General features: G+C 42.8%; 1 protein-coding gene across 5 annotated transcripts in view; it reads left to right on the forward strand.

Moving 5' to 3' along the window:
* Positions 1-1,109: 1,109 nt before the first annotated feature.
* CCDC85A (coiled-coil domain containing 85A) overlaps positions 1,110-24,377 on the forward strand; it is a 162,514-nt gene continuing 139,246 nt past the window's right edge. For 2 of the 5 annotated variants that reach the window (XM_025184184.3, XM_025184187.3), the window contains exons 1-2: positions 1,115-2,322; positions 7,033-7,957. In XM_025184184.3, the coding sequence (XP_025039969.1) occupies positions 2,101-2,322; positions 7,033-7,957 (1,147 nt within the window). In that variant the 5' untranslated portion in view covers positions 1,115-2,100. Of the gene's footprint in view, positions 2,323-7,032; positions 7,958-24,377 lie in introns of all 5 variants that reach the window. The other 3 variants (XM_006122145.5, XM_006122146.5, XM_025184185.3) reach the window with 3 other exon arrangements.

The following is a 24,377-nucleotide window of genomic DNA, read 5'->3' on the forward strand; positions in this document are numbered from 1 at the left end:
ACTTGGTCGGGGGCTGAGCTGGACAACAAGAATGGAAGCAGTAATAACAACAAACACTAATAAGGAATCTTTAGAACTTACATAGTCTTGTTCATTGAAATATGGTATAAAATGTTAAGGGAGAGAGTAAGTGAGTGTTGGAACAATTTACTGAAGGAGTCTACGTCCCTGATCATTAAAAGTTTTCCTACAAGATGTGATCAAGGATAGTGACTCTCAGCTTTTCCAGATTACTCTACCCCCCTTTCTGGAGTCTAATTTGTTTTATGTACCCTCAAGTTTAATATCTTTTACTAACTACTTGCTTATAAAATCAGACATAAAACTACAAAAGTGTCACAGTGTAATATTTTTGAAAACTTGCCTACTTCCTCATTTTAAACACATAATTATAAAATAAAGCAATTAGAATAAAAATATCATATTTACATTTCAGTGCCTAGTACATAGGGTAATTTAAACCAGTCATTGTATTAAATTTTAGTTTGCACTGAATTCGCTAGTCCTTTTTCCGTAGCCTGTTGTAAAAGCAGGCAAATGCATTGCTGAGTTGATGTATCCCTGGAAGACCTGTGCATATCCCCAGGTTACATGCACCACTGGTTGAGAACCACTGCTCTAGGAATTATTGAGAGGCAGTTCTAAATGTTCTTGACCAGATGTTCTAGACTCAGATCACAATGACCCCTTCCAGGCTTGGAACCGAGCCAATGCCTCCTCCCCACTCTTTGGGGGCAGGTAAAGAGATCTGCCCAAAGTTGGGAGGTGGGAGATGTGGCAGAGAGGTTAAGTGGAGTTGGTGAGTCATAGTCTACTATCTGCTGCCTCATCTCTCCTGACTGATAGCTCGTGCCCAGCCTCGCAGCAGCTCCCAAATGAGGAATGCTGCCCTGGGGATGCTGGACCAATTTTATAGTGGGGATGCTGAGAACCATTGATCCAAACTGTAAACCTTGCATACAATGGAAAGCCCTTCAAAGCAGGGGGGCATGTCTCCCGCATCCCCCGCGTCCTTAGTTCCAGCACCCATAATGCTGCCCTCCCCCGCAGGGCAATCCAGAGGGCTGCGGGAAAAGCGGAGCTGACTGAGGAGCCCACTGGGTGAGGGCAGTTGCACAGGCAGCGGAGTCAGTGCCTGCAGCAGGTGGCGCCTGTGAGCCACGCTTGGACTGCGGCTGCTGCGCCTGGCAGCTCCCTCCCTCCCGGTGGGCTCGCACATGGCACGCGCCTCTGTGAAAAGCCGCGCGCCGCTCCTGGCCAGCTCACTGGTGCCGGGAGAGCCGCCGCGGGCAGGAGCGGCCGGGGAGCCTCCGGCGGCCGCCGCAGGCGCGCCCACGCTCCGCCGCCTCCCCGCCCAAGTCCCATGCCGCCTCCGTGCCGCCCGGCGGGGACGCGCCGAGGAGACATGCCCAGGAGCAGCGCGGCGGCACTGCCCTCTGCCTGCCCCCTTCAGCCTTCTTGCAGCGCGGGCAGAGGGGGCGCGCAGCCAGGCGCGGGAAGCTTTTAAGGGGCGCTCGCCGGTTCCCGGCCTCTCCCCCGGGATCCTGCTCTCCAGCCTCCTGCGCGCCCCGTCCCCTCCACTATGGCTCGGGACTTTGCGCCCCAGCTGTGGCGCGCGGCCGGAGGAGGGCTCAGTGCCTAATTAGGGAGCATGGCTTCGGGGGCTGGGCACAGCCTCAGGAGCGGCGGGGAGGAGGAGCAGCGGCAGCTGCAGCTGACTCGCTGAGGGGGCGAGCCCCAGGCTGGCGGCGGGGTCCCCCCTCCCCCTAGACTCCAGCCCAACTCCCCAGCTCCGTCAGCACCCGCGCTCCGGGGCCGGCCACCGCCCGCCTGGCAACCGCGCGGCGGCAGCGGCACCTGGCAGGGAGAGAGCAGCCCTGGGCTGGAGGCGCTGCTGTCCGGACTGAACTGGCTCCCACTCCCTGACTCCCGCGGCAGCCGAGCCGTGGCTTGCGGGGTAGCGGGCTGAGCCCGGGCGGGCTGGCGGACGGACCCCCGGAGCAGCCCCCGCTGTTGAAGGACCGGCCCCTGCAGTCCGTGGCGCTCGCTGCAGCGGCTTGGCTGGCTTGCGGCGCAGGGAGGTCGGACGGGGCTGCCACCATGTCGAAGGCGGCGGCGGCGGACGGCGGCGGGGCGGCTCCAGCTGAGGACCTGTCCAAGGTGTCGGACGAGGAGCTGCTGAAGTGGAGCAAGGAGGAGCTGATCCGCAGCCTGCGCAGGGCCGAGGCGGAAAAGATGAGCGCGATGCTGGACCACAGCAACCTCATCCGGGAGGTGAACCGCCGGCTGCAGCTCCACCTCGGCGAGATCCGCGGCCTCAAGGTGAGGGGCCGGGCAGCCCCGGCCGGGCTCAGGCCGCTTGGGACTGGGCGGGGCGCACCGGGAGCGGTCGGGTTGCGGGGCGGTTCTGCGCTTGGGATGCGCCGATTTGAGCAAGAGGCTGGTGGTGGCTTTTTGCGGGATCGGGGCAGGAGAAGAGAAGCACAGATTCCCCGCGAGGTTAGGGGGTACCTATGAATGCTCCTCTCTCCCGCAGGGACTAGCATAGGGGCCTTCCGTGGGTTTCGGGATCTGTCCGTTCAAACAGATTTCAGGGGACCTAGCTCCATGCGGATCGGTCAGAGACAAATCCCCTTCCTCCCAACATGATTTTACTTAGTCATTATTTAGGTTAAGTCTCATCGGGTGTGAATAGGAGTTTGTCTTACTGGGGAAAAATGGCTGGATTCAGCCCACAATAGGAGTTCATTCTTTTAAAAAAAATCACTCTACTTTTATCTCCTCCCTGGAGTATTCAGGAAAGAGAAGTGGGAAACTATATTCAGGGTGTAGCATGAATATATAGTGCAGAATACATCAGAAACTTTGTGGTGATGGGTACATTTGATTCCATGAATTTTTGCCCTCAAAACTTTGTAGATTTCAGTAGGTTCAGATGTTCTCATTTGAAGTGTGCTTGAAAGGATAAAACTTACAATTCTGGGTAGATTCAAAGAATTTTGTTTTTAAGAGCCTCTGTCTGTTGTGTCACACTCTGTTGCTCATTTAAGATTATTTCTTAATTTATCAGCAAAGCATTTCACCAGGCTTCTGGGAAGCCTTGATCATTTTCAGTATGCACTGCATAGTATGTGTGCCTTTTAGTCCTGGGACAGATTTTTGGAAACCTCCCTGATTTTGGTTGCGCCAGTATTATGCTTTGATTTCTTTAGTGAGAACCTGTCTTCTGATTAAAGACAAATAGTTTTCTGGTTTCCTCCTTTAATAATTTTAACAGAATCTATGAGTTAGGCATATTTTTGAAGAGTTTCCCCTTTTTGACATGTTGTTTCAGTTTCAAGGCCTGATCCAGCCATTCTCATGGAGTATTTACACTGACTTCAGATCAGCCTTCAGTTATTTATTCCCACCAGTTATAACATTTTCTGGGTGAGAAGCATCATTCATGGATGCTTACCCTGCCTTGAGATCTGGGGTTGAGTCATAGCTACAGCTATGATATAGGATGCCAACATTGTTATATGAAACAAAAAGTTATCTCAGTTGTAGTATATATAGTTTACATAAGCTCACAAACACTTTCCATTTTATTGCTCTGAGGTACGAAATTTCCCAGGGAGTTCATAACTGAGTTGAAACTGAGATTGGGGTTAACGGGAAGAGACACACACAGAGAGGTATGGATTTGTAAAATACTATCTGTGGAAGTTCTTGTCTGATAGAGTAGCACAGATGCATACAGTTAGCCCATTTTATCTACTTTGGTTAAGAAAACCTTTTCTAATGTGCCAGAGATTGGTGATTGATAATGGTGTAGAATGAAACTGAAAATCACAGATGGATGACTTCATTTCCTCTCCTCCCCCTAAAGGTCCTGTTCTGTAAAACATAGACCTGTTTGCATGTTGGCAGTAAATGAATCAGTGTGCACTTCAGAAGGTGTCAGATCCCAAGTGATGATACAATTATCTTAGTAAAGCTACGAATCTAAATTGTAACAACAATGCAAGGAAATGCACAATTAAGGCTGTCACTCTTTCTGTTTGCTGCCCCTTGGTATTGCAGGGGAGTAGTTAGAATGTATGTTTTTATATAGTAGGTAAGTTTAATTAAGAAAACATGTTGGAATGTGTTAGGGAATGAGTAGTAAGTTACTATCTTGAATTTGAACTGCATAATTAATACCTTTATTTTCCCATGTTTTATATATATTTGAACTGGAACTCGCAATGCATTTTCTTCTAATAATTCATAGGCCTGCTTTGAAACATTTTAAGTATAAATTGTAAATGATATTCATTAAAGAAGCTCCATTCTCTCTTTTAAAACCTCAGGCTCAGCTCCAGAAGGCTACATGGTTGTGATTTCTATAAGATATTAAGGGAGTTAGGTGCCTGCCCCTCACACTGAATTTCATTGGGATTTAGGCATCTAGCTTCTATGGGTTTCTTTGAAAAATGGAGCCTATATTAACTTTGTTGACTCAACATCCATTTTTGCTACTAGGAAAAAATGAAAAGGCAAAAACATCATATATGTAATTCATCTGTGTGTTATTGGATATTTTCTCCTTCATAAGAAAGAGAGGAAAAGAAATATAGAAAATATATTTAAACTGAGAGCATTTACAAAATAAACATGTGTCACAAATACACAGAATAACACAAAAGCTGGAAAAGAATATCCACAGCTGAGAATGATGAATATGATCACAGTCTTCATTATTAAAACTAGGAACAATAAAAAAGAACGGTAAAAAAGTTTTCTTTTGCATCATATTCTGCTACAGCAATATCCTTAATGTTTTTACTTCAGAGCAAGAACGTGCAGTAGTTAGAAAAGGGCATGGATTATGTTCTTCTTAGTCTTATTTGAAGTGAGAATCTATGAATTAGAGATGTAAAAAGTTGGTTAAAAAGGTATCTGTGTAACTGCTGAAAATCTTAGCAGTTAATGGTTACACGTGTTGTGGGTTTTGCAGTATACAGCTTAAAGAAGCTTTATACTGCAGAACCCACAGTGAAGCCTCCCTGGGAGCTAGTCTACTACTCTCTGCAGCAGGAAGAGCAACCTTCCCAGGAGCAGGGCCAGCCAGTATCATTCCTGGGAAGGCTTTGCTGCAGGCTCTGCAGCCAGCAGTCCCTGCTGGCCTCACTCCTGGGCTATGTCTAGACTGCAGGCTTCTTTCGAAAGAGGCTCTTTCGAAAGCATCTTTCGAAAGAGCCTCTTTCGAAAGATCGCGTCTAGACTGCAGGCGGATCTTTCGAAAGAGAAATCCGCTTTTTCGAAAGAGAGCACCCAGCGAGTCTGGATGCTCTCTTTCGAAGACGGCCTCTTTACATTGAAGAACGCCTTCTTTCGAAAGAGGAACTTTCGAAAGAAGGCGTTCTTCCTCGTAAATTGAGGTTTACCGCCATCGAAAGAAAAGCCGCGTTCTTTCGAAATAATTTCGAAAGAACGCGGCTTGAGTCTGGACGCAGGGGAAGTTTTTTCGGGAAAAGGCTACTTTTCCCGAAAAAACCCCTGAGTCTGGACACGGCCCTGGAGAGCCAGCATGTAATCTGTGGTGGTTGGGCTGAATCCACCATGGCCAGAGGTTACTCTGGCCACCTGCCCTGTCCAGCTCCTACAGTTAAATGTAACTGGTAAGCATTACCTGTTAATCTTTCACATCCTTACTTTAAGTAGTTATCATTATTAATAGTTTTTTTATAAGAAAGTATATAATTTTAGAATGGCTGAACCAGTTTGGACTAAATCAAACCTGAGCAGAGTCTGTTATGCAAAACTGGAACCAAACCGAGAGAAGCCATAAACTCTTTTGGGCTCTGAAGTTTGATCTTTCTTTCTTTCTTTCTTTCTTTCTTTCTTTCTTTCTTTCTTTCTTTCTTTCTTTCTTTCTTTCTTTCTTGAAAGTATTATCATACATATTAGGGATTTTAAGATTAGGTTAATTTACTAATTGAGTGGTCAATATAATTTTTATCTACTACTTGATTAGTTGATAGGGGAAGGCAGCTGACTCAGTCCCGGCTCACACCGGGACCAAACCCTGCTGTGGCTCTTCAATTCAAAAGGCAGTAGGAACCAGGCAGCCTGCCTCCCGCTCCTTCTCCCCCACCCCCCCCGCTCCTACTGTGTTTTAAATTGCATAGCTGCAGTGGGGTTTGGTCCCAGCCTGCTCAGCTGGTAGCAGCCCCTGTCCATGGGTATGTGTGTGTGTGTGTGTCTCAGTGTGGATTTGGACCTCCTCCCCTCCTGTAGACAGGGGCAGGCTTTTGAACTGGCTCCCACCAGCACTGACTTCTGCTCCCTTTCTTCTCCCCCCACTTGCTGCCTCTGATACTGAGGTAGCAAGGGAGGGTGGAATGTGAGTAGCTGCTTACATCCCTACTACATATATCTAATTATTAGTCCTCTGTACATTCTGCGTTTATTCAGCAATACACACAAGAGTACATTTTGTAATAGCGGAAATCTTTTGAGAGAATCTCTCTCTCTCTTTCTCTGTTTTATAGCGGTGGTGGGCAACCTCAGTACAAGGTGTGTTTACTATTGCCAAAGATTCTGCTGGTTTCTGTCCTACTAGTATTACTATAGTGACATTCATTCAAAGCAAGGGCATATGAAGTGCATGCTGCACACAACAATGACTATGAGAACCATACACTCCCTCTGTATTCAAAGCATTGCTATGTTTCACTTAGCACATCCTGCAAATTCTAGGTATGTGAGCACAGTTAGCAAAACTACTCTATCCCGGGAGACCGTCTTGGTTACAACAATCTTGCTGCCTGCTGAGATGGGCCCACTCATGTGGCCCATTCACTAGTCTCGGTTTTACAGAAATATTATGCAGCCATAGTAGACTAATCATACATGCAAAATTGTTTGGTGTGTGCTGAATAGAGCAAGGGGAAGTTTGATGACATGTCTACAATAGCTTTGTTAATTGGTTTATATAATGTTACATTAAAAGGAATGTTAATTTTTTAGCCATTTCTCTCTTCAATTTTTTTCTTTCTTTTAAAGGATATCAATCAGAAGTTGCAAGAAGATAACCAAGAACTGAGAGACCTTTGCTGTTTTCTGGATGATGATAGGCAGAAAGGCAAGAAGGTATCACGAGAGTGGCAGAGATTGGGCAGGTACAGTGCTGGAGTTATGCACAAAGAGGTTGCCTTATATTTACAGAAACTGAAAGAATTGGAAGTGAGACAAGAAGAAGTGGTTAAGGAAAATATGGAACTGAAAGAACTGTGTGTTTTGCTGGATGAAGAGAAAAGTGGTGGAGCAGGCAGCAGGAGTTCTATTGACAGCCAAATCAGCCTCTGCCAACTAAATGCAACAAGTGCTTACATACGAGATGTCGGTGATGGGAGTAGCACCTCTAGCACTGGAAGTACAGATAGTCCAGACCATCATAAACACCATCCAAATACTAGTCCTGAACATCTCCAAAAAAGTAGGGGTGAGGGAAGCCCTGAGCATCAAAAACATAGGAGTGTTAGCCCAGAGCATCTCCAAAAACCTAAGAGTTCTGGAAGTCCCGATCACCAGAAGCATATGAAAGGACCAAGTCCAGAACATCATAAAAATGTTGGCAAAGGTAGTCCTGAAAAGCAAAAGCACACCAGTAGTAGTCCAGAAACTCTTCCAAAGCACATTTTAAGTAGTAGCCCTGAACATTTTCAAAAACATAGGCCTAGTAGTAGTCCAGAGCATCAAAAGCACAGCAGTGGCAGCCCAGAGCATCTTCAAAAACACACATTGAGTGGAAGCACAGAACATCTCCAGAAAGTGAGAGGGACAAGCCCTGAGCATCTCAAACAACATTATGGGGGAAGTCCAGAGCATCTCAAACATATCAGTGGAGGCAGCAGAGAAGGTACCCTGAGGAGACAAGTAGCAGATGATATGTCACCTCATCACAGAAGTGTATACAATGGAATGAATGGTGGGTCAATATACTTACTGAATTCACATTTACAAAGACTATTGAAGTACGTATCAGATTATACCAGCCACTTTTGAAAAGAATAACTACATGCGGGGCAGATGACCGTTTTGCGGGGCTCAGGGCAGCATAATCTTGCGGGGCCCCCCTTTGCCATGGCGCATGCGCGGTGACGCAACGTGCATGCGCGGTGGCACCACGGCTCATGCCCGGGGCTTTTTGAAGCGCGGGGCCCGGGGCGGCCACCCCTCTCGCTCTGCCGTATATCCGCCCCTGACTACATGTAATGATAAAGCCATTAAGAGCTAAATATTGTTGCATTATAAAATGAAGCAGGTATAATGTAGCCATCCAGACATCCATTGGCAGTTAGACTTTAAAAAATAGGTAAGGGATAATGAAACTATATCACTTAAGTTTGTAAATGTCATGTCTGGGCATGTCTACACTAGGAAATTATTTTGAAACTAGCTAATTAGCCCATCATAAAACAGGATTTTCAGGTCTCTCCTCCACGTTGGTCTTCTGTCTTGAGCCCTCACTCCCTCACTTGAGTCTCTCACTCCCTCACTCTCTCTCTCTTTCTCTCTTCCTCCTACTGCCTCCCCCTCCCCTCTCAACTCTCCTCCACATTCTGCGTCTCTTTCTGTGTCTCTGTTTCTCTTCTTCCCCTCTTGCCTCTAACTCTCTTTCCGCTCTCCTTTGTCTCTGTCGGGGATGCACGCTCATCCAGGCCCCGCCCCCTGGGTGTGTACGTCACCGCCCCGCCCCCTCCCCCTCCCGCCATGGCACTCGGCTGACTTCTGCGCCACTCAGCCGGGCCGCTGGGGGAGCAAGCAGTGAAAGCACGGGAGCGCGGGGCCCAAACGGCCGCTTGCGCTGTTTGCTCCCCTGTGGCGGCCTGGCTGAGCGGCGCAGAAGTCAGCCGAGCGCCATGGCGGGAGGCAACAGTGCCTCCTAGAGGAAACTCATAATGCTACAGTGTTACAGAGTCACAGACATTAGGCTACTATATATATGATAACTAAATTCGAATAATAACTCCTGAAATAACAAAATTGAAATACCCACTACAGGGGAGCCTCGAAATTAGTCCAAGGCAAGCTCTGTTAGCTTCAGGAAATACTGAGGAGTAATTACATTGAATTACTCTGGGGAAGTAGTTATTTCAAAATAGCAGCAGTGTATGGTCCACAGTAATGCTATTGTGAAATAACTATTTTAAAATAAGCATTATTCCCTGAGGAAAGCAGGAATATAGATTTTGAAATAAGCAGCACTTTATTTTGAAATGATGGACTTGGCAGTGTGGACGCTCCGCTTATTATTTGGAAATAAGGGCTATTATAAAATAACTACAAAATAACTCTGTAGTGTAGACCACGTCTCTGAGAGATTAAAAATTCTAGGTTCTGATCCTGCTATGCAAATTATATAGATAGTCTCTTAGTGGAATGACACTGAAGTCAGATATTAGGTAATAACCACTTCCAGTTATGTCTGATGCTGACTGGATGTGAACCACCTACTTAGAGTTGAAAGCTTCCAAACCTCTGCCAGTATCCTGAGACATCCAGGCTCCTAGTTAAAAAATTTTAAAACTTGCTGAAAGTTCCTTTTTCTCTGGAGATATTGGATTGCCTCCTCTCCCCCCCAAAACCCCTACTTCTTCATGAGCCTTATAAACAGATAAACAGGCAGCCTCAGGATGAACCTGACATCTTCTAGAAAGCTATCACTTGGCCGAAGGCCCCTATAGTTTCCCAAATGCTATGATTAGTATATATTTATTAATGAATTGAAAATGAAATTATAAAGATTAGTGAGAATTTTGAGTATTCTTTTTTGCTTTTTAGCATTCCAATTCAGGAAGGTAGCAATGGGAGTACTTACATGTTTGAAGATAAGCACATGTTTAAGAATTTTCTTGAATTGAGGGTCTAGTATTTTGGCAGGAGAGAAATATTATGGAAGAATCCTATAGAAATTAACATACTACAATATCTTTTAAATTCAACCTGTAGAACTCAATAAAATAGTCTATCTCTGCTTTGGAATATTTATAGAATGGATGGAAAACTCACCTATAAATTCAAATTTTTACAGCAGTTTCTATAAAATCTACTTTTTATAATTTCTTCTATATTTTATGGGATAGTTCCATATAGGAAGGCCTGAGTCTTAGCTATGGAGGTATAAAACTCATTCCTCACTTCTTTTTACTCTGATTTGGAGCAGGCCATCCTATAAATCTCAAGACAGTGGGAATTTTGTCTGAGTAAGGGGCTGGGGATTGGGTTTATAGGGGCCCAGCTCTGCTAGGGCCAGAAGCGTGCATCTGTATGGAGCTCATTTGCTACAATAGAACTTTGCACTGGCTGTGTGGATCTGCTTTTAGGATCAAGGCCATAATGAATTATATGCCTGGGTTGTACTCCTCTTCAGCTTGCCACATGGCTCCCTCAGCTTGGACCATTTTAAATAATACATGACCTATAGGAAGGCTTTGTTTGTGAGATGACCTACTCCTCAGGCATGAGGATTGGTTTATTCCTAGTGGAGTATAGATTCACCACATCACCAAATCCTGAGCGATAGTTAAATATGGAGATTTCTTTAATTTTTAAAACAATTAATTAAAGCAAATATTTGAAAAATGAGAATATAGATTTAAAGATATATACTTTTTAAAAACTCCTTATGCTTTTTAAAAGTACATTTCTTTTTTCATTCAGTTTATTGAATTTGAAATGAATGCAAAACATTGGACATCCTAATATCTTAATGCTAATAGCTTCTTTGAAATAAGGTGCGTGTAGATGATCCACTGCTGCTATTTTGAAATAGTCCCTTATGAGGGCCATTCTAAATTATTCCTCCCCAGTGCCTCCTGGGGTTCTAAATTGAGATAGCACATCCACATTAGGGAAGCCTGCCTTGGACCAATTTTGAGGCTTCTCTGCAGTGTAGACATGCTATTTCAAAATAAGATATTTCCAGAATAATTTATTTTGAAATAGCTGTGCAGTGTAGATGTAGCCAAACTGTTTTGTGAATTACTTTAAAAAGTAGAAAAATGACATCGGATAATAAAGAACAACATTTTCAGAAGTGGCCTGTAAGTCTGCTTTTTCACAATTCTATGCATACTGGGACATGTGCAAAAAGCCTACACATTTTAATGCAGATTAGGAAATTGTGTGTTAGATTACCCAGAATTTGAGTGCAACTCAGTAAAGATAATACAGTTTACAAGCACAAATGTGAAGGGCCTTTAGGAAAAATAAACCCAAAACATACTGGTATGGAATAAAAATAATGCTATAATCATTGCATTTTATGAAAAAAAAATCCAACTTGTTATAGGCACTGTGGGATCCTGTGTGGGTTAGTCAACTAGTACAAGACAGCATGTGTTTGATCAAATATCAATGTATAGTGTTCACTTTATAGTGTACTTGCAATCTCATTGAAATATTATTTGTGACAGCATATGAAGAATAGTAAGGTTTAAAATTGTTTCAATTTATAGTATGTGTTAAATGTGTAATAAGTGAAGTGAAAGTAATTTAAAAATCTTACTGGTACGCTGGAGCTGGGTCCTTGAAAGAGGCAGGGCCCCAGGTGGAGGGGGCAGGGATGGGGGTTAGCTTTCTTCAGCCAGCTTTTCAGGACTTTCATGGCAATTTAAAGCTGTGTATGGGCCCGTACCGGTGGCCACTTTTTACCAGTAAACCGTACCGAGCTGTACTGGACCAATTTCATCTCTTGTAATCAGAATTTTAACTTATTCATCAGACGCCTGATCCAAATCTGTTTGAAATAAAGGAAACGTACCCATTGACTGCAGTGGGCTTTGGATCAGGCTGTAGGGGTAAAATTCTGCCTGATGCCAAACCATCCTGTGGGGGCCATGAGCCCTTAGGGCATGGCTACACTAGAAAATTATTTTGAAATACTGTAACTAAATTTGAAATAACTCCTGAAATAAGTATTTGAAATAAGCTTATTCCCCAAGGAAAGCAGGAGTACAGATTTCAAAATAATCAGCCCGTTATTTAAAAATAATGTAGAGTGGTAGTGTGGACACTCTGCTTGTTATTTCAGAATATGGGGGCTTATTTCAAAATAATTATCTAGTATAGACCAGGGCTTAGTTCTTACTGACTTCAGTGAGAGGTGAACATAGTGCTTTGCAAGATTGAGTCCTATGTAGGGCTGGAAATTGTGTGTGTGATTAAAATGTGGAATGTATATTACTGTAATGAGATGCATTTTGCGGAATTTTTCTGCAGTGGGGATATGAACATCATTATTTCTGTAAAGACACAAAAGAGAAAAATCCTAACCTACACACAAATGTTGATTCCTTATTACAGATGCATTGCTTGCTTTGGATGTTGTTGATCTTTCATATTTATGCTATAAATTTTGTCTAAGATTTCTAACTTGGCAGTTTCAAATAGCATGTGACTGAAGCAACATAGCAGATTATGGTCTTGTCACTCTTATGTGACAGTTACCAGCTTGAACACATAATGAGTTGGTTTTTCATGGATACAGATTCATTTCCAATTTATAAATTGTGAAAAAATATAAAATGCTTAGAATTTGAGGTGCTCCTTTTTTGATGAATATTCTTTGATTAACATTATTTTGAAAACTTCTGTTATGCAGACTTGAAATTGACAAATTGCTCTTGGTATTTGGAAAGCACTGTTGTAAACAGTCAAGACATTTCTATAAAATGAAAGCTCCTATATGTATTTTTCATTCTGTCCAAAATTCCACAATTACAATGGCAAAATTTTGCCCTACTATATGTGTTATAAATACATACAAAAATAAGTCTAAAATAGCATAATAATTTGATTGAAACTGGCAAACATGGTGGAGTTAAGGCTTTTTGAATAGGCTATACTAAGGATATCTGAATTGTATGGTCTTTAAGTAAATATGCTTCATTATGTAGAATGGTATGTGTAGTCATACTTAAGGTCTAGTTTTCTCTCGGATGCATTCTTAGGGCTCCCAAATGAAGTTAATAAGAACTAATTGCATCTGAGAGCAGTATTAGTAGGCCCAATTGGGTAAGTAAAGGATGCTGGGTGTCAGCTTTCAGTTTAAATTTCTGCTCCCCCCACCTGTAAATGCCAAAATTATGATTGCATTACATGGTTTTCATGCTTGGTCTTGCCGTGAGGGCAGGATACTGGACTCGATGACCACTCAAGGTCCCTTCCAGTTTTAGTATAATATGATTTTTTTATTCCTTTTTAAATTCTAATGATCATACTGTGAAAGTTTTAAAAAGTAGAACATGGGAAAATGTTCTGTGCAGTTCACCAAAATGGGTTCCCTCATCTGCTCAAAAGCTGTACATGTTTAAATGCTCTGCTGAATCAGGGCTGGTGAGTAGAAATTGGCCCAGTGTTTGTAACTGAAAACATGTATTTAACCTTAAAGACATCAGCTGAATACAACATATGCTGTAGCCATTAATATTTTATAGTTATCACTCTTAAAGTGTTCTACTTAATGAGCACAGGTCTCTTTGGTGATAAGAAAACTATAGAAATTATAGTTCAAAATAGCAATTGCAAAGTAAGTTTTACAGTGAACATTTATGGAATCTAGAAATAACGTCTGACAATCTTTAACTCTGACATAAACATAGGTATTGTATTTGTACCTCCAAATTAATTAATAGGCTTTGAGGGCTAGTAGTTTGAGTAATTTTTTATTCTAAATGGTTTATTATAAATCTCCCATTTTCTGGGTCTGATTTAGTCTGGACTTTGATTTTTGTGTCAAAGGAAAATATCAAAGGCTTTTAGAACTGCCTCTTGCATCCTGTTGAGGTTATTAATGAGCCAAAGTAAAAGTGCTGACTAACATTAACTGGTACATACTGCTGGGAATTTATGTAAAGAACAACTGCAGCAGCATTTCTTTAATAGAAAAAATATTTGTAGGCTAAATGAATACAAATCTTAAATTACGAACAATTATTGTTATAAATGTGTTGCTTTTTTAAGGAAAGACCATGCATAGCAGAGTACACTACTTGTATGTGAATGAGCACAGAAATTGCTGTATGTCTTCAGGGAGAAAAGGTTGAGTGGCAATACTGCAACTGATTTAATTGCTGTCTTGTGGGTAGTATGCAATATGGCTAACATCCTGTGGCCAAAGAGCAAAATATGGCATATGTTCTTGTGCAAGTTTAATTAAGGTACAGTAACCTCCTTTAAAAATCAATCTTATCAACAGCCAGCACACAGTGCTGTTTAAGATGTAACAATTACTTCCTTATTCTCAGTATAGGCTTCCTTATTCTCAGTATAGGAAATCATTGTGGTATCTCAAATAATATGGTGTGGTAACTTGTTGGTAAATGTAGCCTTTTAAACAGAAACTTCTGTACTCATGTAAGTAGAGCTCTGATCTAGCACTATTTATTCAGGTGCTTACTCTTGCAAGTAGCTTTGTTGACATCGGTCGGACTATCTGCATGTTTCACATAAGTCTGGGTTTTAGGATCAAATCAGTTTGCAGAACTTCTGCTTGTAGATCTCCTATTGATTACAGTGGAAATATGCTCATGTAAATGATACAGGATTGAGACATACTGACACAAAGTCCACTGATGTCAGTGAGAGTCCTTCCACTGAACTTCAGTTTATGGGTATCTGTATGACTAGAATATGTTAGATTTGTTATACAAACGAAAATATTTTTGTGTTATAGTGTGGTTGATGCTGGAGGTGTAGTTTGTAATATGAAGATTGTGGAGATTTTGGATAGCATCATGTCACTGGATAATTTGTGTCTGACACTTTGGAGAGAATTGTAAATACTGCCTTTCACATTTTTAACCACACTGGAAATATTTTATATTTTATATGTGGTGAATCTTAATAGGAACACTAATGTTGGTTTACAAAGATGCCTAATCTAGTTTAAACAGGAAAAACTTAAAAAACAACAAATAGTCTAGTAGCACCTTAAAGAATAACAAAACATGTAGATGGTTTAATGAGCTTTCCTGGGCAAAACCCACTTCTTCAGATGACTGGAGTATAATAAGTCTATATCCAAGAATAAGTAAGGGGGCAGGGGGAGAGAATAAAAAAGGGGAAGGGAGGAAGAAAAAGTGAGACAGTGAGTAGATAGTTCAAATAGTTATGAGGCTGTTAAAAACTATTAGCAACTCCGTTGGTTGGTTGGTTAAGTCACTAAAAGGTGGAAGATAGTGTGCGAGCCATCCTATATCCCTGTTCAGACCATTTGCATAAGAATTAAACCTGTGAATTAAATTAAGTTCCAATCCTTCTTTGTGTATTTGGCTTGTGGAATTGGTCTGAAATGAAAGGATGACTTGGAGATCCATTAATGAGTGTCCAGGAAGATTAAAGTGTTCCCAGTAGGTTTTTGTATGTTGCCTTTTCAGATATCTGATTTGTGTCCATTAATTCTTTCCCGTAGAGATTGTCCAGTTTGGCCAATATACATTGCAGTGAGGCATTGCTGGCATTTAATGGCATAGATCACATTAGTGGATGTGCAGTTAAATGAGCATTTGATTTGGTGTCTGATGTCATTGGGTCCAGCGATGAAATTGCTGGTATAGATGTGTGGGCACTGTTGGCACTGGGGCTGATTGCAGTGTAGGTTCCTGGATGATTATTATGGAGGTGTCTTACGTGGTTACTGGAAATAATTTGTTTGAGGCTAGGGGGTTGTCTGTAAGTGAGAATTGGTCTTTCCCCCAAGGCCTCTGAGGGTGAGTGGTCATTTTCCAGGATAGGTTGTGGATTGCTGATAATGTGTTGGAGGAGTTAAAGTTCAAGTCAGCGGCACAGCCATGGGCACCCACATGGCAGCACAATATGCCAATGTCTTTATGGCTGACCTTGAGCAACGTTTCCTCAGCTCTTGCCCCCTAAAACCTTACTCTACTTAGGTTACATCGATGACATCTTCATCATATGAACCCACAGGAAAGAAACCCTTGAAGAATTTCACAGGGATTTCAACAACTTCCACCCCATACACAGCTTTAAGTTTTTCCTGTCACAGACTAACTTGGCTACCCCTCTGCAGCTAGTTTAAACAGTTGGCTGAATGTACTGGCACATCACCATTCTGCTTACTAAAAGTTTAACTAAAGATTAAACTGGGTCTTCATCAACAGTTGATATAATGTAGCAGACAACAATGCACATAAAAGTGGAAGATGCTGCAAATGATTTCATTTAAGAGACCTCCATCCTCACACCCATGTATAGGGAAGAGCAGATGACAATGAAACATGCACATTGCGTGAATGTAGTATCTTTGGGCTGTATGATTGCATTTCTGAAATGCCAGTAGAGAATTTCAGCCCTATGCAAGAAACAGACAAAAAATGTAAACTTTTAAATCAGGCTTTGCTGGAAGATAATAAGAAATACCTATTTTAAGTCAACATTGGCCAAATTCCAAAGTTTATTGTTTAAATTAGATAGTCCAGCAAAAGAAAATTTTGAGTGGGGATTTTCATAAGCATTCATTGGGAGCCTAACTCTGCTCCCATTAAAATCAATATGGGTGCGTCTAGACTGGCAAGATTTTGCGCAAAAGCGAATGATTTTGCGCAAAAACTTGCCAGCTGTCTACATTAGCTGCTTGAATTTGTGCAAGAGCACTGACTTTGTTATGTACAAAATCAGTGCTTCTTGTGCTAATACTTTCCCACTCCTGCTCGGGGAAAAGCTCTCTTGCGCAAGAATACCTGCTCAAGAGGGCCAGTGTAGACAGGGAAGAATTGTTTTGCGCAAAAAAGCCCTGATGGCTAAAATGGTGATCGAGGCTTTCTTGCACAAAATTGGTCTAGACTGGCCACGGATGCTTTTGCGCAAAAGCACTTTTTGCACAAAAGCATCCGTGCCAATCTAGACACGCTTTTGCAGAAATACTTTTAACGGAAAAACTTTTCCGTTAAAAGTATTTCCGCAAAATCATGCCAGTCTAGATGCAGCCTATTAGTCTGATCATTTAGCCCTGGTGTACAGTAGGGAGTTATTTCAAAAGAACAAGTGGAGCTTTCACACGAACAAGCCTATTATTTTGAAATAACAGGCTGGTTATTTTGAAATAACAACTCCTGCTTCTCATGAGGAATAACACTTATTTCATAATTGTTATTTTGGGAGCTATTAATTTCCTAGTGTAGACATGCCCTTATTTCAGTGTAGGCAGAGTTAAGCCTACAGAGTGCTTCTGATAGGGGATGTGGCAGCCATGGTATTTTGGTTCAGCCAGAAATCATTCTTGTGGTAGGCCCTTGGAATAGCCCATGTCTGCATGGGTGCAATAGACTTTCCCCATACACACTGATATGGAAGATGGCCTGGATCTTTCTCCTGTCCATTCTTGTTCCCTTCAAGAGTATTTCAGTGATAGCACCACACTATCCTTGGCTACGTCTACACTGGCATGATTTTCCGGAAATGCTTTTAACGGAAAAGTTTTCCGTTAAAAGCATTTTTGGAAAAGAGCATCTAGATTGGCACGGACGCTTTTCCGCAAAAGCAATTTTTGCGGAAAAGTGTCCGTGCCAATCTAGACGCGCTTTTCCGCAAAAAGCCCCGATTGCCATTTTAACCATCGGGGCTTTTTTGCGCAAAACAGTACTGTGCTGTCTACACTAGCCCTCTTGCGCAAATGATTTGTGCAAGAGGGCTTTTGCCCGAACGGGAGCAGCATAGTATTTATGTAAGATCGTCAGTGTTCTTGCGGAAATTCAAGCGGCCAGTATAGACAGCTGGCAAGTTTTTCCGCAAAAGCATCTGCTTTTGTGGAAAAACTTTCCAGTCTAGACACAGCCATTAGCTGTGTCTACACTGCACCCCTTTTCTGGAAAAGGGATGCAGATGAGACAAGTCGGAATTGCAAATGAAGCGGGGGATTTAAATATCCCCCGCTTCATTTGTATAAACATGGCTGCCGCTTTTTTCCGGCTCGGGGCTTTGCCGGAGAAAAGCGCCAGTCTAGACTGGATCTTTCGGAAAATAAACCCTTTTCCGAAATATCTCTTATTCCTCTTAAAATCAGGAATAAGGGATCTTTTGGAAAAGGGTTTATTTTCCGAAAGATCCCGTCTAGACTGGCGCTTTTCTCCGGCAAAGCCCCGAGCCGGAAAAAAGCGGCAGCCGTGTTTATACAAATGAAGCGGGGGATATTTAAATCCCCCGCTTCATTTGCAATTCCGACTTGTCTCATCTGCATCCCTTTTCCGGAAAAGGGGTGCAGTGTAGACACAGCCCTTGTGTTTAGGGAATGTAGCGGATCGAACTTTGGCTTGTTCCTGTGGGACGTAAAGGGTGGGAGTAATAGTATTGCATCTGTCCCCATGAACACTCACACTGGGCCAGCACAGTCTGAATTGACCTACATCAAACCTGTTTGCCCTCATTTTTCATTTCTATGTTGCATTTCCATTTGGTACATATAGTAGTTGTGCTCATGACTGGTAGCAGAAATTGCAACAATTCAGGCTTTTGTGATTTAACTAAACTGTTAACACTTTTAAATCTTGAGCATCAGATCTAGAGAATTGTTCTGTAAAAATAGGAAAACAGTGGGCTCTGCAGTATTACAGTATGAACTCACCATATTTTTTAAGATCATGTAAAAATTAATCTTGAGATTTATATAAAGTTTTATTATACTGCACACCCCTCTCTCTGCTTCTGTCTTTCTGTCTTTTCTCTATACAGACAGTCCCCGACTTACGCGGATCCGACTTATGTCAGATCCGCACTTACGAACAGGGCTTTCTCGCCCCGGAGCTCGCAGGCAGTGGTCCCGCCACCTCGACCTCCGGGGCGAGAAAAGCTGCTCCCGGTGCCCCTGGTCTTCTGGGGACCGTCTCCAGCAGACCAGGGGCACCGGGAGCAAAGCCGCAGCCGCGGCGGGTTCCCGTGCTTCTGAGGCTTTGCTCCTGGTGTCTCTGGTCTGCTGGGGGGGGGGGGGGGGGGGCGCAGCTAGTGTGCCCCCCCCCCCAGATGACCAGGCTTTTGTTGTGGACCCTGGGGCAGAGCAGCTGGGGCGCTGCCGGTTGGTCCCGCAGTGCCGCTCATCGGCGCTACTGGACCAACCCAGCAGCACCCCAGCTGCTCTGCCCCAGGCGTCCCCAAGTCAGCTGCTGCTGAAACTGACCAGCGCTGACTACAGGAAGCCCGAGGCAGAGTTGCTCTGCCCCGGGCTTCCTGGAATCAGCCGCTGATCAGTTTCAGCAGCAGCTGACTTGGGGACGCTTGGGGTTCTTAAGTTGAATCTGTATGTAAGTCAGAACTGGCGGTCAGTTTCAGCAGCGGCTGAATCTGGACGCCAGTTCCGACTTACATACAGATTCAACTTAAGAACAAACCTACACTCCCTATCTTGTACGTAACCCGGGGACTGCCTGTATATGTAAAAAGTGGCTAGTGTGCTTGAGTGTATTAATAAAGAATACGACATGGTAAAGAATATAATATACGTAAAAATGGATGTCAAGCAAGGCATCTTATTACGTTTAATTTTGGTTCCCATACACTGTGGAGAGGGTAGAGCAGAGAAGGGAGGGATAGTGCAGGACAACATAGATGCCTGGGGGGAAAGAAGAATTTACATAGGACAGGAAACTGCAAAAGGCTAGGATCAATTGGCTTTGAAAAGAAAGGAGTTGAGGGGACTTATCAAGTTACAAAGCTTATAGAAAATGATTTTCAAAAGGTACAAAGGGGAGTTAGGTATCCAATCCAATCCAATCCTAGGCATCCACTTCTAATTAGTGCTGGGCATGTAACTGCCCTTTGTGTGTCTGTAACTCTTCCCGAATGAAAACAAACATTTCTGTTGTGAAGTGCCCACAAGGTGAAATGTCAGGTCACACAGTGAAGTGAATGGCAGGAGAATAGGAATAGTAAAAGGAACCTTCCATTACTATTTCATGCAGCATGTACTTAGCTTCACCACAGGAGTTCACAGCAATATTTCCTCTAATATTTTCCATCCACGTGTGGATTTTTTCCATTCATGTGTAGAATAAATGTATTTGCACTGAGGCATCTGTGCATATGCATCACCAATAGAAACAAAAACCTATCTGGGGGTGCTTTGTTAATTAGCTGGATGGATTTTAATTTTTCCCGAGTGGCCACACAAGCACAGAGCTTACTGATTCACAGCAGGGTATGGATGATCAGCCATAGTACATTGCTATGCATCTTAAGATAGGGGTAGTTACATCTTGTGGTTCAAGGCATCATGATGCTGACTGCCTCAGGCGTCATGAAAGAATTCTTCTCTTCCTCCATGGACAGCATTGTACGATTAGCCAGTGTCTAATCCACTCCTATTGAATTTGGTGAAAATACTTGGGAGTTGGTTTGGCATCCAGGTGTTAGATGGATTTGTTCCAATTTCTCTGGAAATCCATTCATGAGACCCATACCAGATTCAGGATAACCCATTTTGTTAGTCCCATGGCCTGACTGGTGTGACAGATCCTAGGGTGTGTCTAGACTACATGGCTCCGTGGACGGAGCCATGTAGATGAGTTTACTAGACATAGCAAAATGAAGCAGCGATTTAAATAATCAAGGCATACCGGAGCGGTCGACAAAGGCTTCCCTTGTTGACCGCGGCGCATCTAGACTGCCCCGCTGTGCCGGATCAGCTGATCGTCGGCACAGCGCGGCAGCCATTTTGATGTAAATGAAGCGCGATTATTTAAATCTCTGCTTCATTTTGCTATGTCTAGTAAACTCATCTACATGGCTCCATTGACGGAGCCATGTAGTCTAGACACACCCCTATATTCTGGAAATCTTATTTAGCTAAACCCTCTTTGGTACCATGCATAGAGCATTTTTAAAGAGCTCTACAGTATACCTTGTACGTGCTGGGGAACTGCCATCTAAGCAATGTTTACAAACAGTCTAAGGCAGTGGTTCTCAAAATGTGGGTCAGGACCCCAAAACGGGTCATGGCTGGGGTTAGGTTTGGACTTAGGCTGCGGGCTCCAGCAAGTCTAAGTCCCAGTGCCCAGGATAAAGTCCAAGCCTGAGTACTTCAGCTCTTGATGATCAGGCTGAAGTGGGATTATGGTTCTGGCTCCCCATCTGGGATGGTGGAGTTTGAGCTTTGGCTCTGGCCCCCCTGTCCGGGGCGAGATCTCTTCAGTTCTTGTCCTGGGGTCTTGTAGTAATTTTTGTTGTCAGAAAGGAGTCATGGAGCAAAGAAGTTTGGTCTAAGGGATCCACTAGTTCAACAGGAAAAGTTAGCCATAAGGGAAACAAAAGCCTCAAAACAAAACAGGTGCCTGTGTATCTAGAGAGTGGAGTATAGCAAATGGTAAATCTAGTAAACCTCCTGAGTAAAAGACCAGTCATATCTGCTAGACCAGTGGTATCCATGAGAATTCCTAGGTCCTGAGGACAGTAACATTTGAAACCCCTTTAACCTCATGACAGTGTTTCTGAAAGTGGGCCATACGCCTATGGCCCACTTTGAGAAAGCTGCTAACAGGCCGCTTTAGTTTGTTTTTCTAAAGGCTCCATAGCTGTGGAGGCTTGCAGATCCCATTGGCTCCAGTCTGCTGTTTCTCGTGGCTCCTCTTGGCTGGAAACGGCAAACTGAAGCCCATGACCCACTTTGAGAAACACTGCTTTATGCATGTATTTTCCCTTCACCCTTCCTCTCCTTTTCCTCCTGCTTTCCTATGTGCCCCTGTCAGACTTCCTTCCTCTCTCCTCACCTGTTGCTGTGCTGAATAAAAGTTAAAAATATTTTGGGCTCCTGGCATCCAGCAGTTTCTTTTTTGGTGGACTATTTTAACAGTACTCCTCCACTCTAGCAAAACAGCCACTCTGCCTGGCATGTGCTTTGAACTAATAATGTGTCCAGTAGTTGCTGTACAGATGCCGTGGCACCAAAGCAGAATTGCTGGTTGTTAAATGAGTGGGAATCACATAAAGGGAAGAGGGGATAACTACTGCAGGCCAGTTATCTGGCACATTTTTTTTAAGTACGCTTTGTTTGAATTAACTTTCATGCTTAGTGGACTCTCTGAGTCATTGTCACTTTCCCCAAGTGGGGATGGATAGAGCTAGGCATATGGCAATTACACGGAGGTATCTGCGTAGTCCTATCAATTCCAGACCAGCAAGTGCCCCGATCTTCTCTGTATTTGACATTTGCAGAACAGAATCTAACAGCTGTGCCAGACTGTCTGGGTCATTTGAGATATGATACTACCCAGCTCATTTCACATATACATTAGAACATAAATGAAGTTTGAAGATAGACTTCCAGAGGTGAAAAGCTACATTTTAAATCGCTGTGCCACCTTCAGCAGAACCCTTCTGGGTGATCCAATTTTCATTCAGATCTATCAACTTTTCTGGGATTACACGTGGGATACATTTGAGCAATAGTTTCTTAATTGATTTTTATGTTGTATTGTGATACTAGATTAGCGAGTAGGAGTTTGTTTTTAGCACCCATTGAAGTAATTGATTTCCGTGAGAACAATCAGGAGCTTGGAGGATCTGAGAACACTTGCCTACCTGACTTATGTAGTATATTAAAATTTTTAGGCTGAGAGGGAAGGTCAGCCACAATTTATAAACTCTCAACTCAACGCTTTACTCTAGTTGATTTCAGAACTGGGGTTTTGTATTGCAATATTGTTACAATGTAAAGAATGTTTTCTAGCTATATTATGGTGATTAAATTGCCAGACTATCTGAGATATGACAGTATTAATGCAGATCAACAATATTATCATACTTTACTTTGTAAGTGGTCTTTGCTTAACCTCCTCACTCTTTTAGGATTTTATAATATACATTAATCAAAAAGCCTCTTTTCTTTCCTTCTGCATATGCTAACAGAATATTTCTTACTGCTGAGTTGAAATAATAGAGCATTAAAGGAAGAGCTGCTAGATGTAATAGGAGTTGGCGTAGAATGGGTTAACAATGAATAATGAGCGCAAGTGGTCAGGTAAAGTGGAAAGCAGCATGCGTTTACCATCCATCATGCCGTACAGATGCTTACTTGTATTATATGTTGTTTAGGGATTCCCAAGGATGTATTTCTTTAGTGAAGTGCAATAAAACCGTGCATGCCTAGTTTTCATTGCTAAGGTGATTTTGTTTATTGGTTTTAGAGCTACCAAGTATTGCCTTAATTACTGAGCCAGAGAACTGCTAGGCTGACTTTAGTTCTTTCCTGACACATACGAGCAATTTTTCCCTACCAAGAGAGCATTCAGCATTATGTTCAATTAGTCGTCTTGAAATAAACATTGTCCAGGTGATGCAATTTGAATAGTTACAGTGTAGTCTCCATGAAGAAAATCATTTTGAAACTCCATCCACTAAATTTCTGAGGCTACATCTAGACTACAGGCTTCTTTTGGAAGAAGCTTTTTTTGGAAGAGATCTTCTGAAAAAATGTCTTCCGAAAGACAGTGTCCACATTGCAAAAGTCCATCAAAAGAGCAATCTGCATTTTCGAAAGAGAGCGTCCAGACATGTAAACTGTAATTGCTATGGACGGAATGGCCACCAGGGCACTTGTGCATTTTCCTCTTCTTCTAAAATAGCTCACTCTTCCCTGTCCACACACGCCTTTTTCACAAAAAGGGCTTATTCCTCGTAGAATGAGGATTACCAATGCTGGAAAACCCCCTCTGTTCTTTAGATTTTCTTGCAAAAGAACACAATTGCAGTATGGATGTTCCTCAAGTTTTGTCAGAAAAATGTCCATTTTTCAGACAAAACTCTTTAGTGTAGACATAGTGGCTGTGATAGTCATCTGATTTTGCGGAAAAACTTGCCAGCTGTCTACACTGGCCACTTGAATTTCCGGAAAAGCACTGATGATCTCATGTAAGATCGTCAGTGCTTTTCCGGAAATACTATGTTGCTCCCGTTTGGGCAAAAGTCTTTTTCCGAAAGACTTTTGCGCAAAAGGGCCAGTGTAAACAGCACAGTAGTGTTTTCCACAAAAAAGCCCCGATCACGAAAATGGCGATTGGGGCTTTTTTGCGGAAAAGCGCATTTAGATTGGCCATGGACGCTTTTCCGCAAAAAGTGCTTTTGCGGAAAAGCACCCTGCCAATCTAGACGTGCTTTTCTGAAAATGCTTTTAACTGAAAACTTTTCTGTTAAAAGCATTTTTGGAAAATCATGCCAGTGTAGACGTAGCCGCTAGCCTGAATGTTTCTACTTTTTCCAAGATATGCCTACACAGCAGGGCTAAAGTTGAATTAAACTGTGCAACTTGAGCTATGTCAATTTCACAACTTAAGTCAAAATAGCTTTACTCAGCTTTTGACACTGTCTACAAAGTTGGAAGTGGAAGGAAGAACACATTTCCT

This window comes from Pelodiscus sinensis, chromosome 3 (assembly GCF_052426305.1).
Source record: "Pelodiscus sinensis isolate ZL-2025 chromosome 3, ASM5242630v1, whole genome shotgun sequence".
Taxonomy (NCBI): Eukaryota; Metazoa; Chordata; order Testudines; family Trionychidae; genus Pelodiscus; species Pelodiscus sinensis.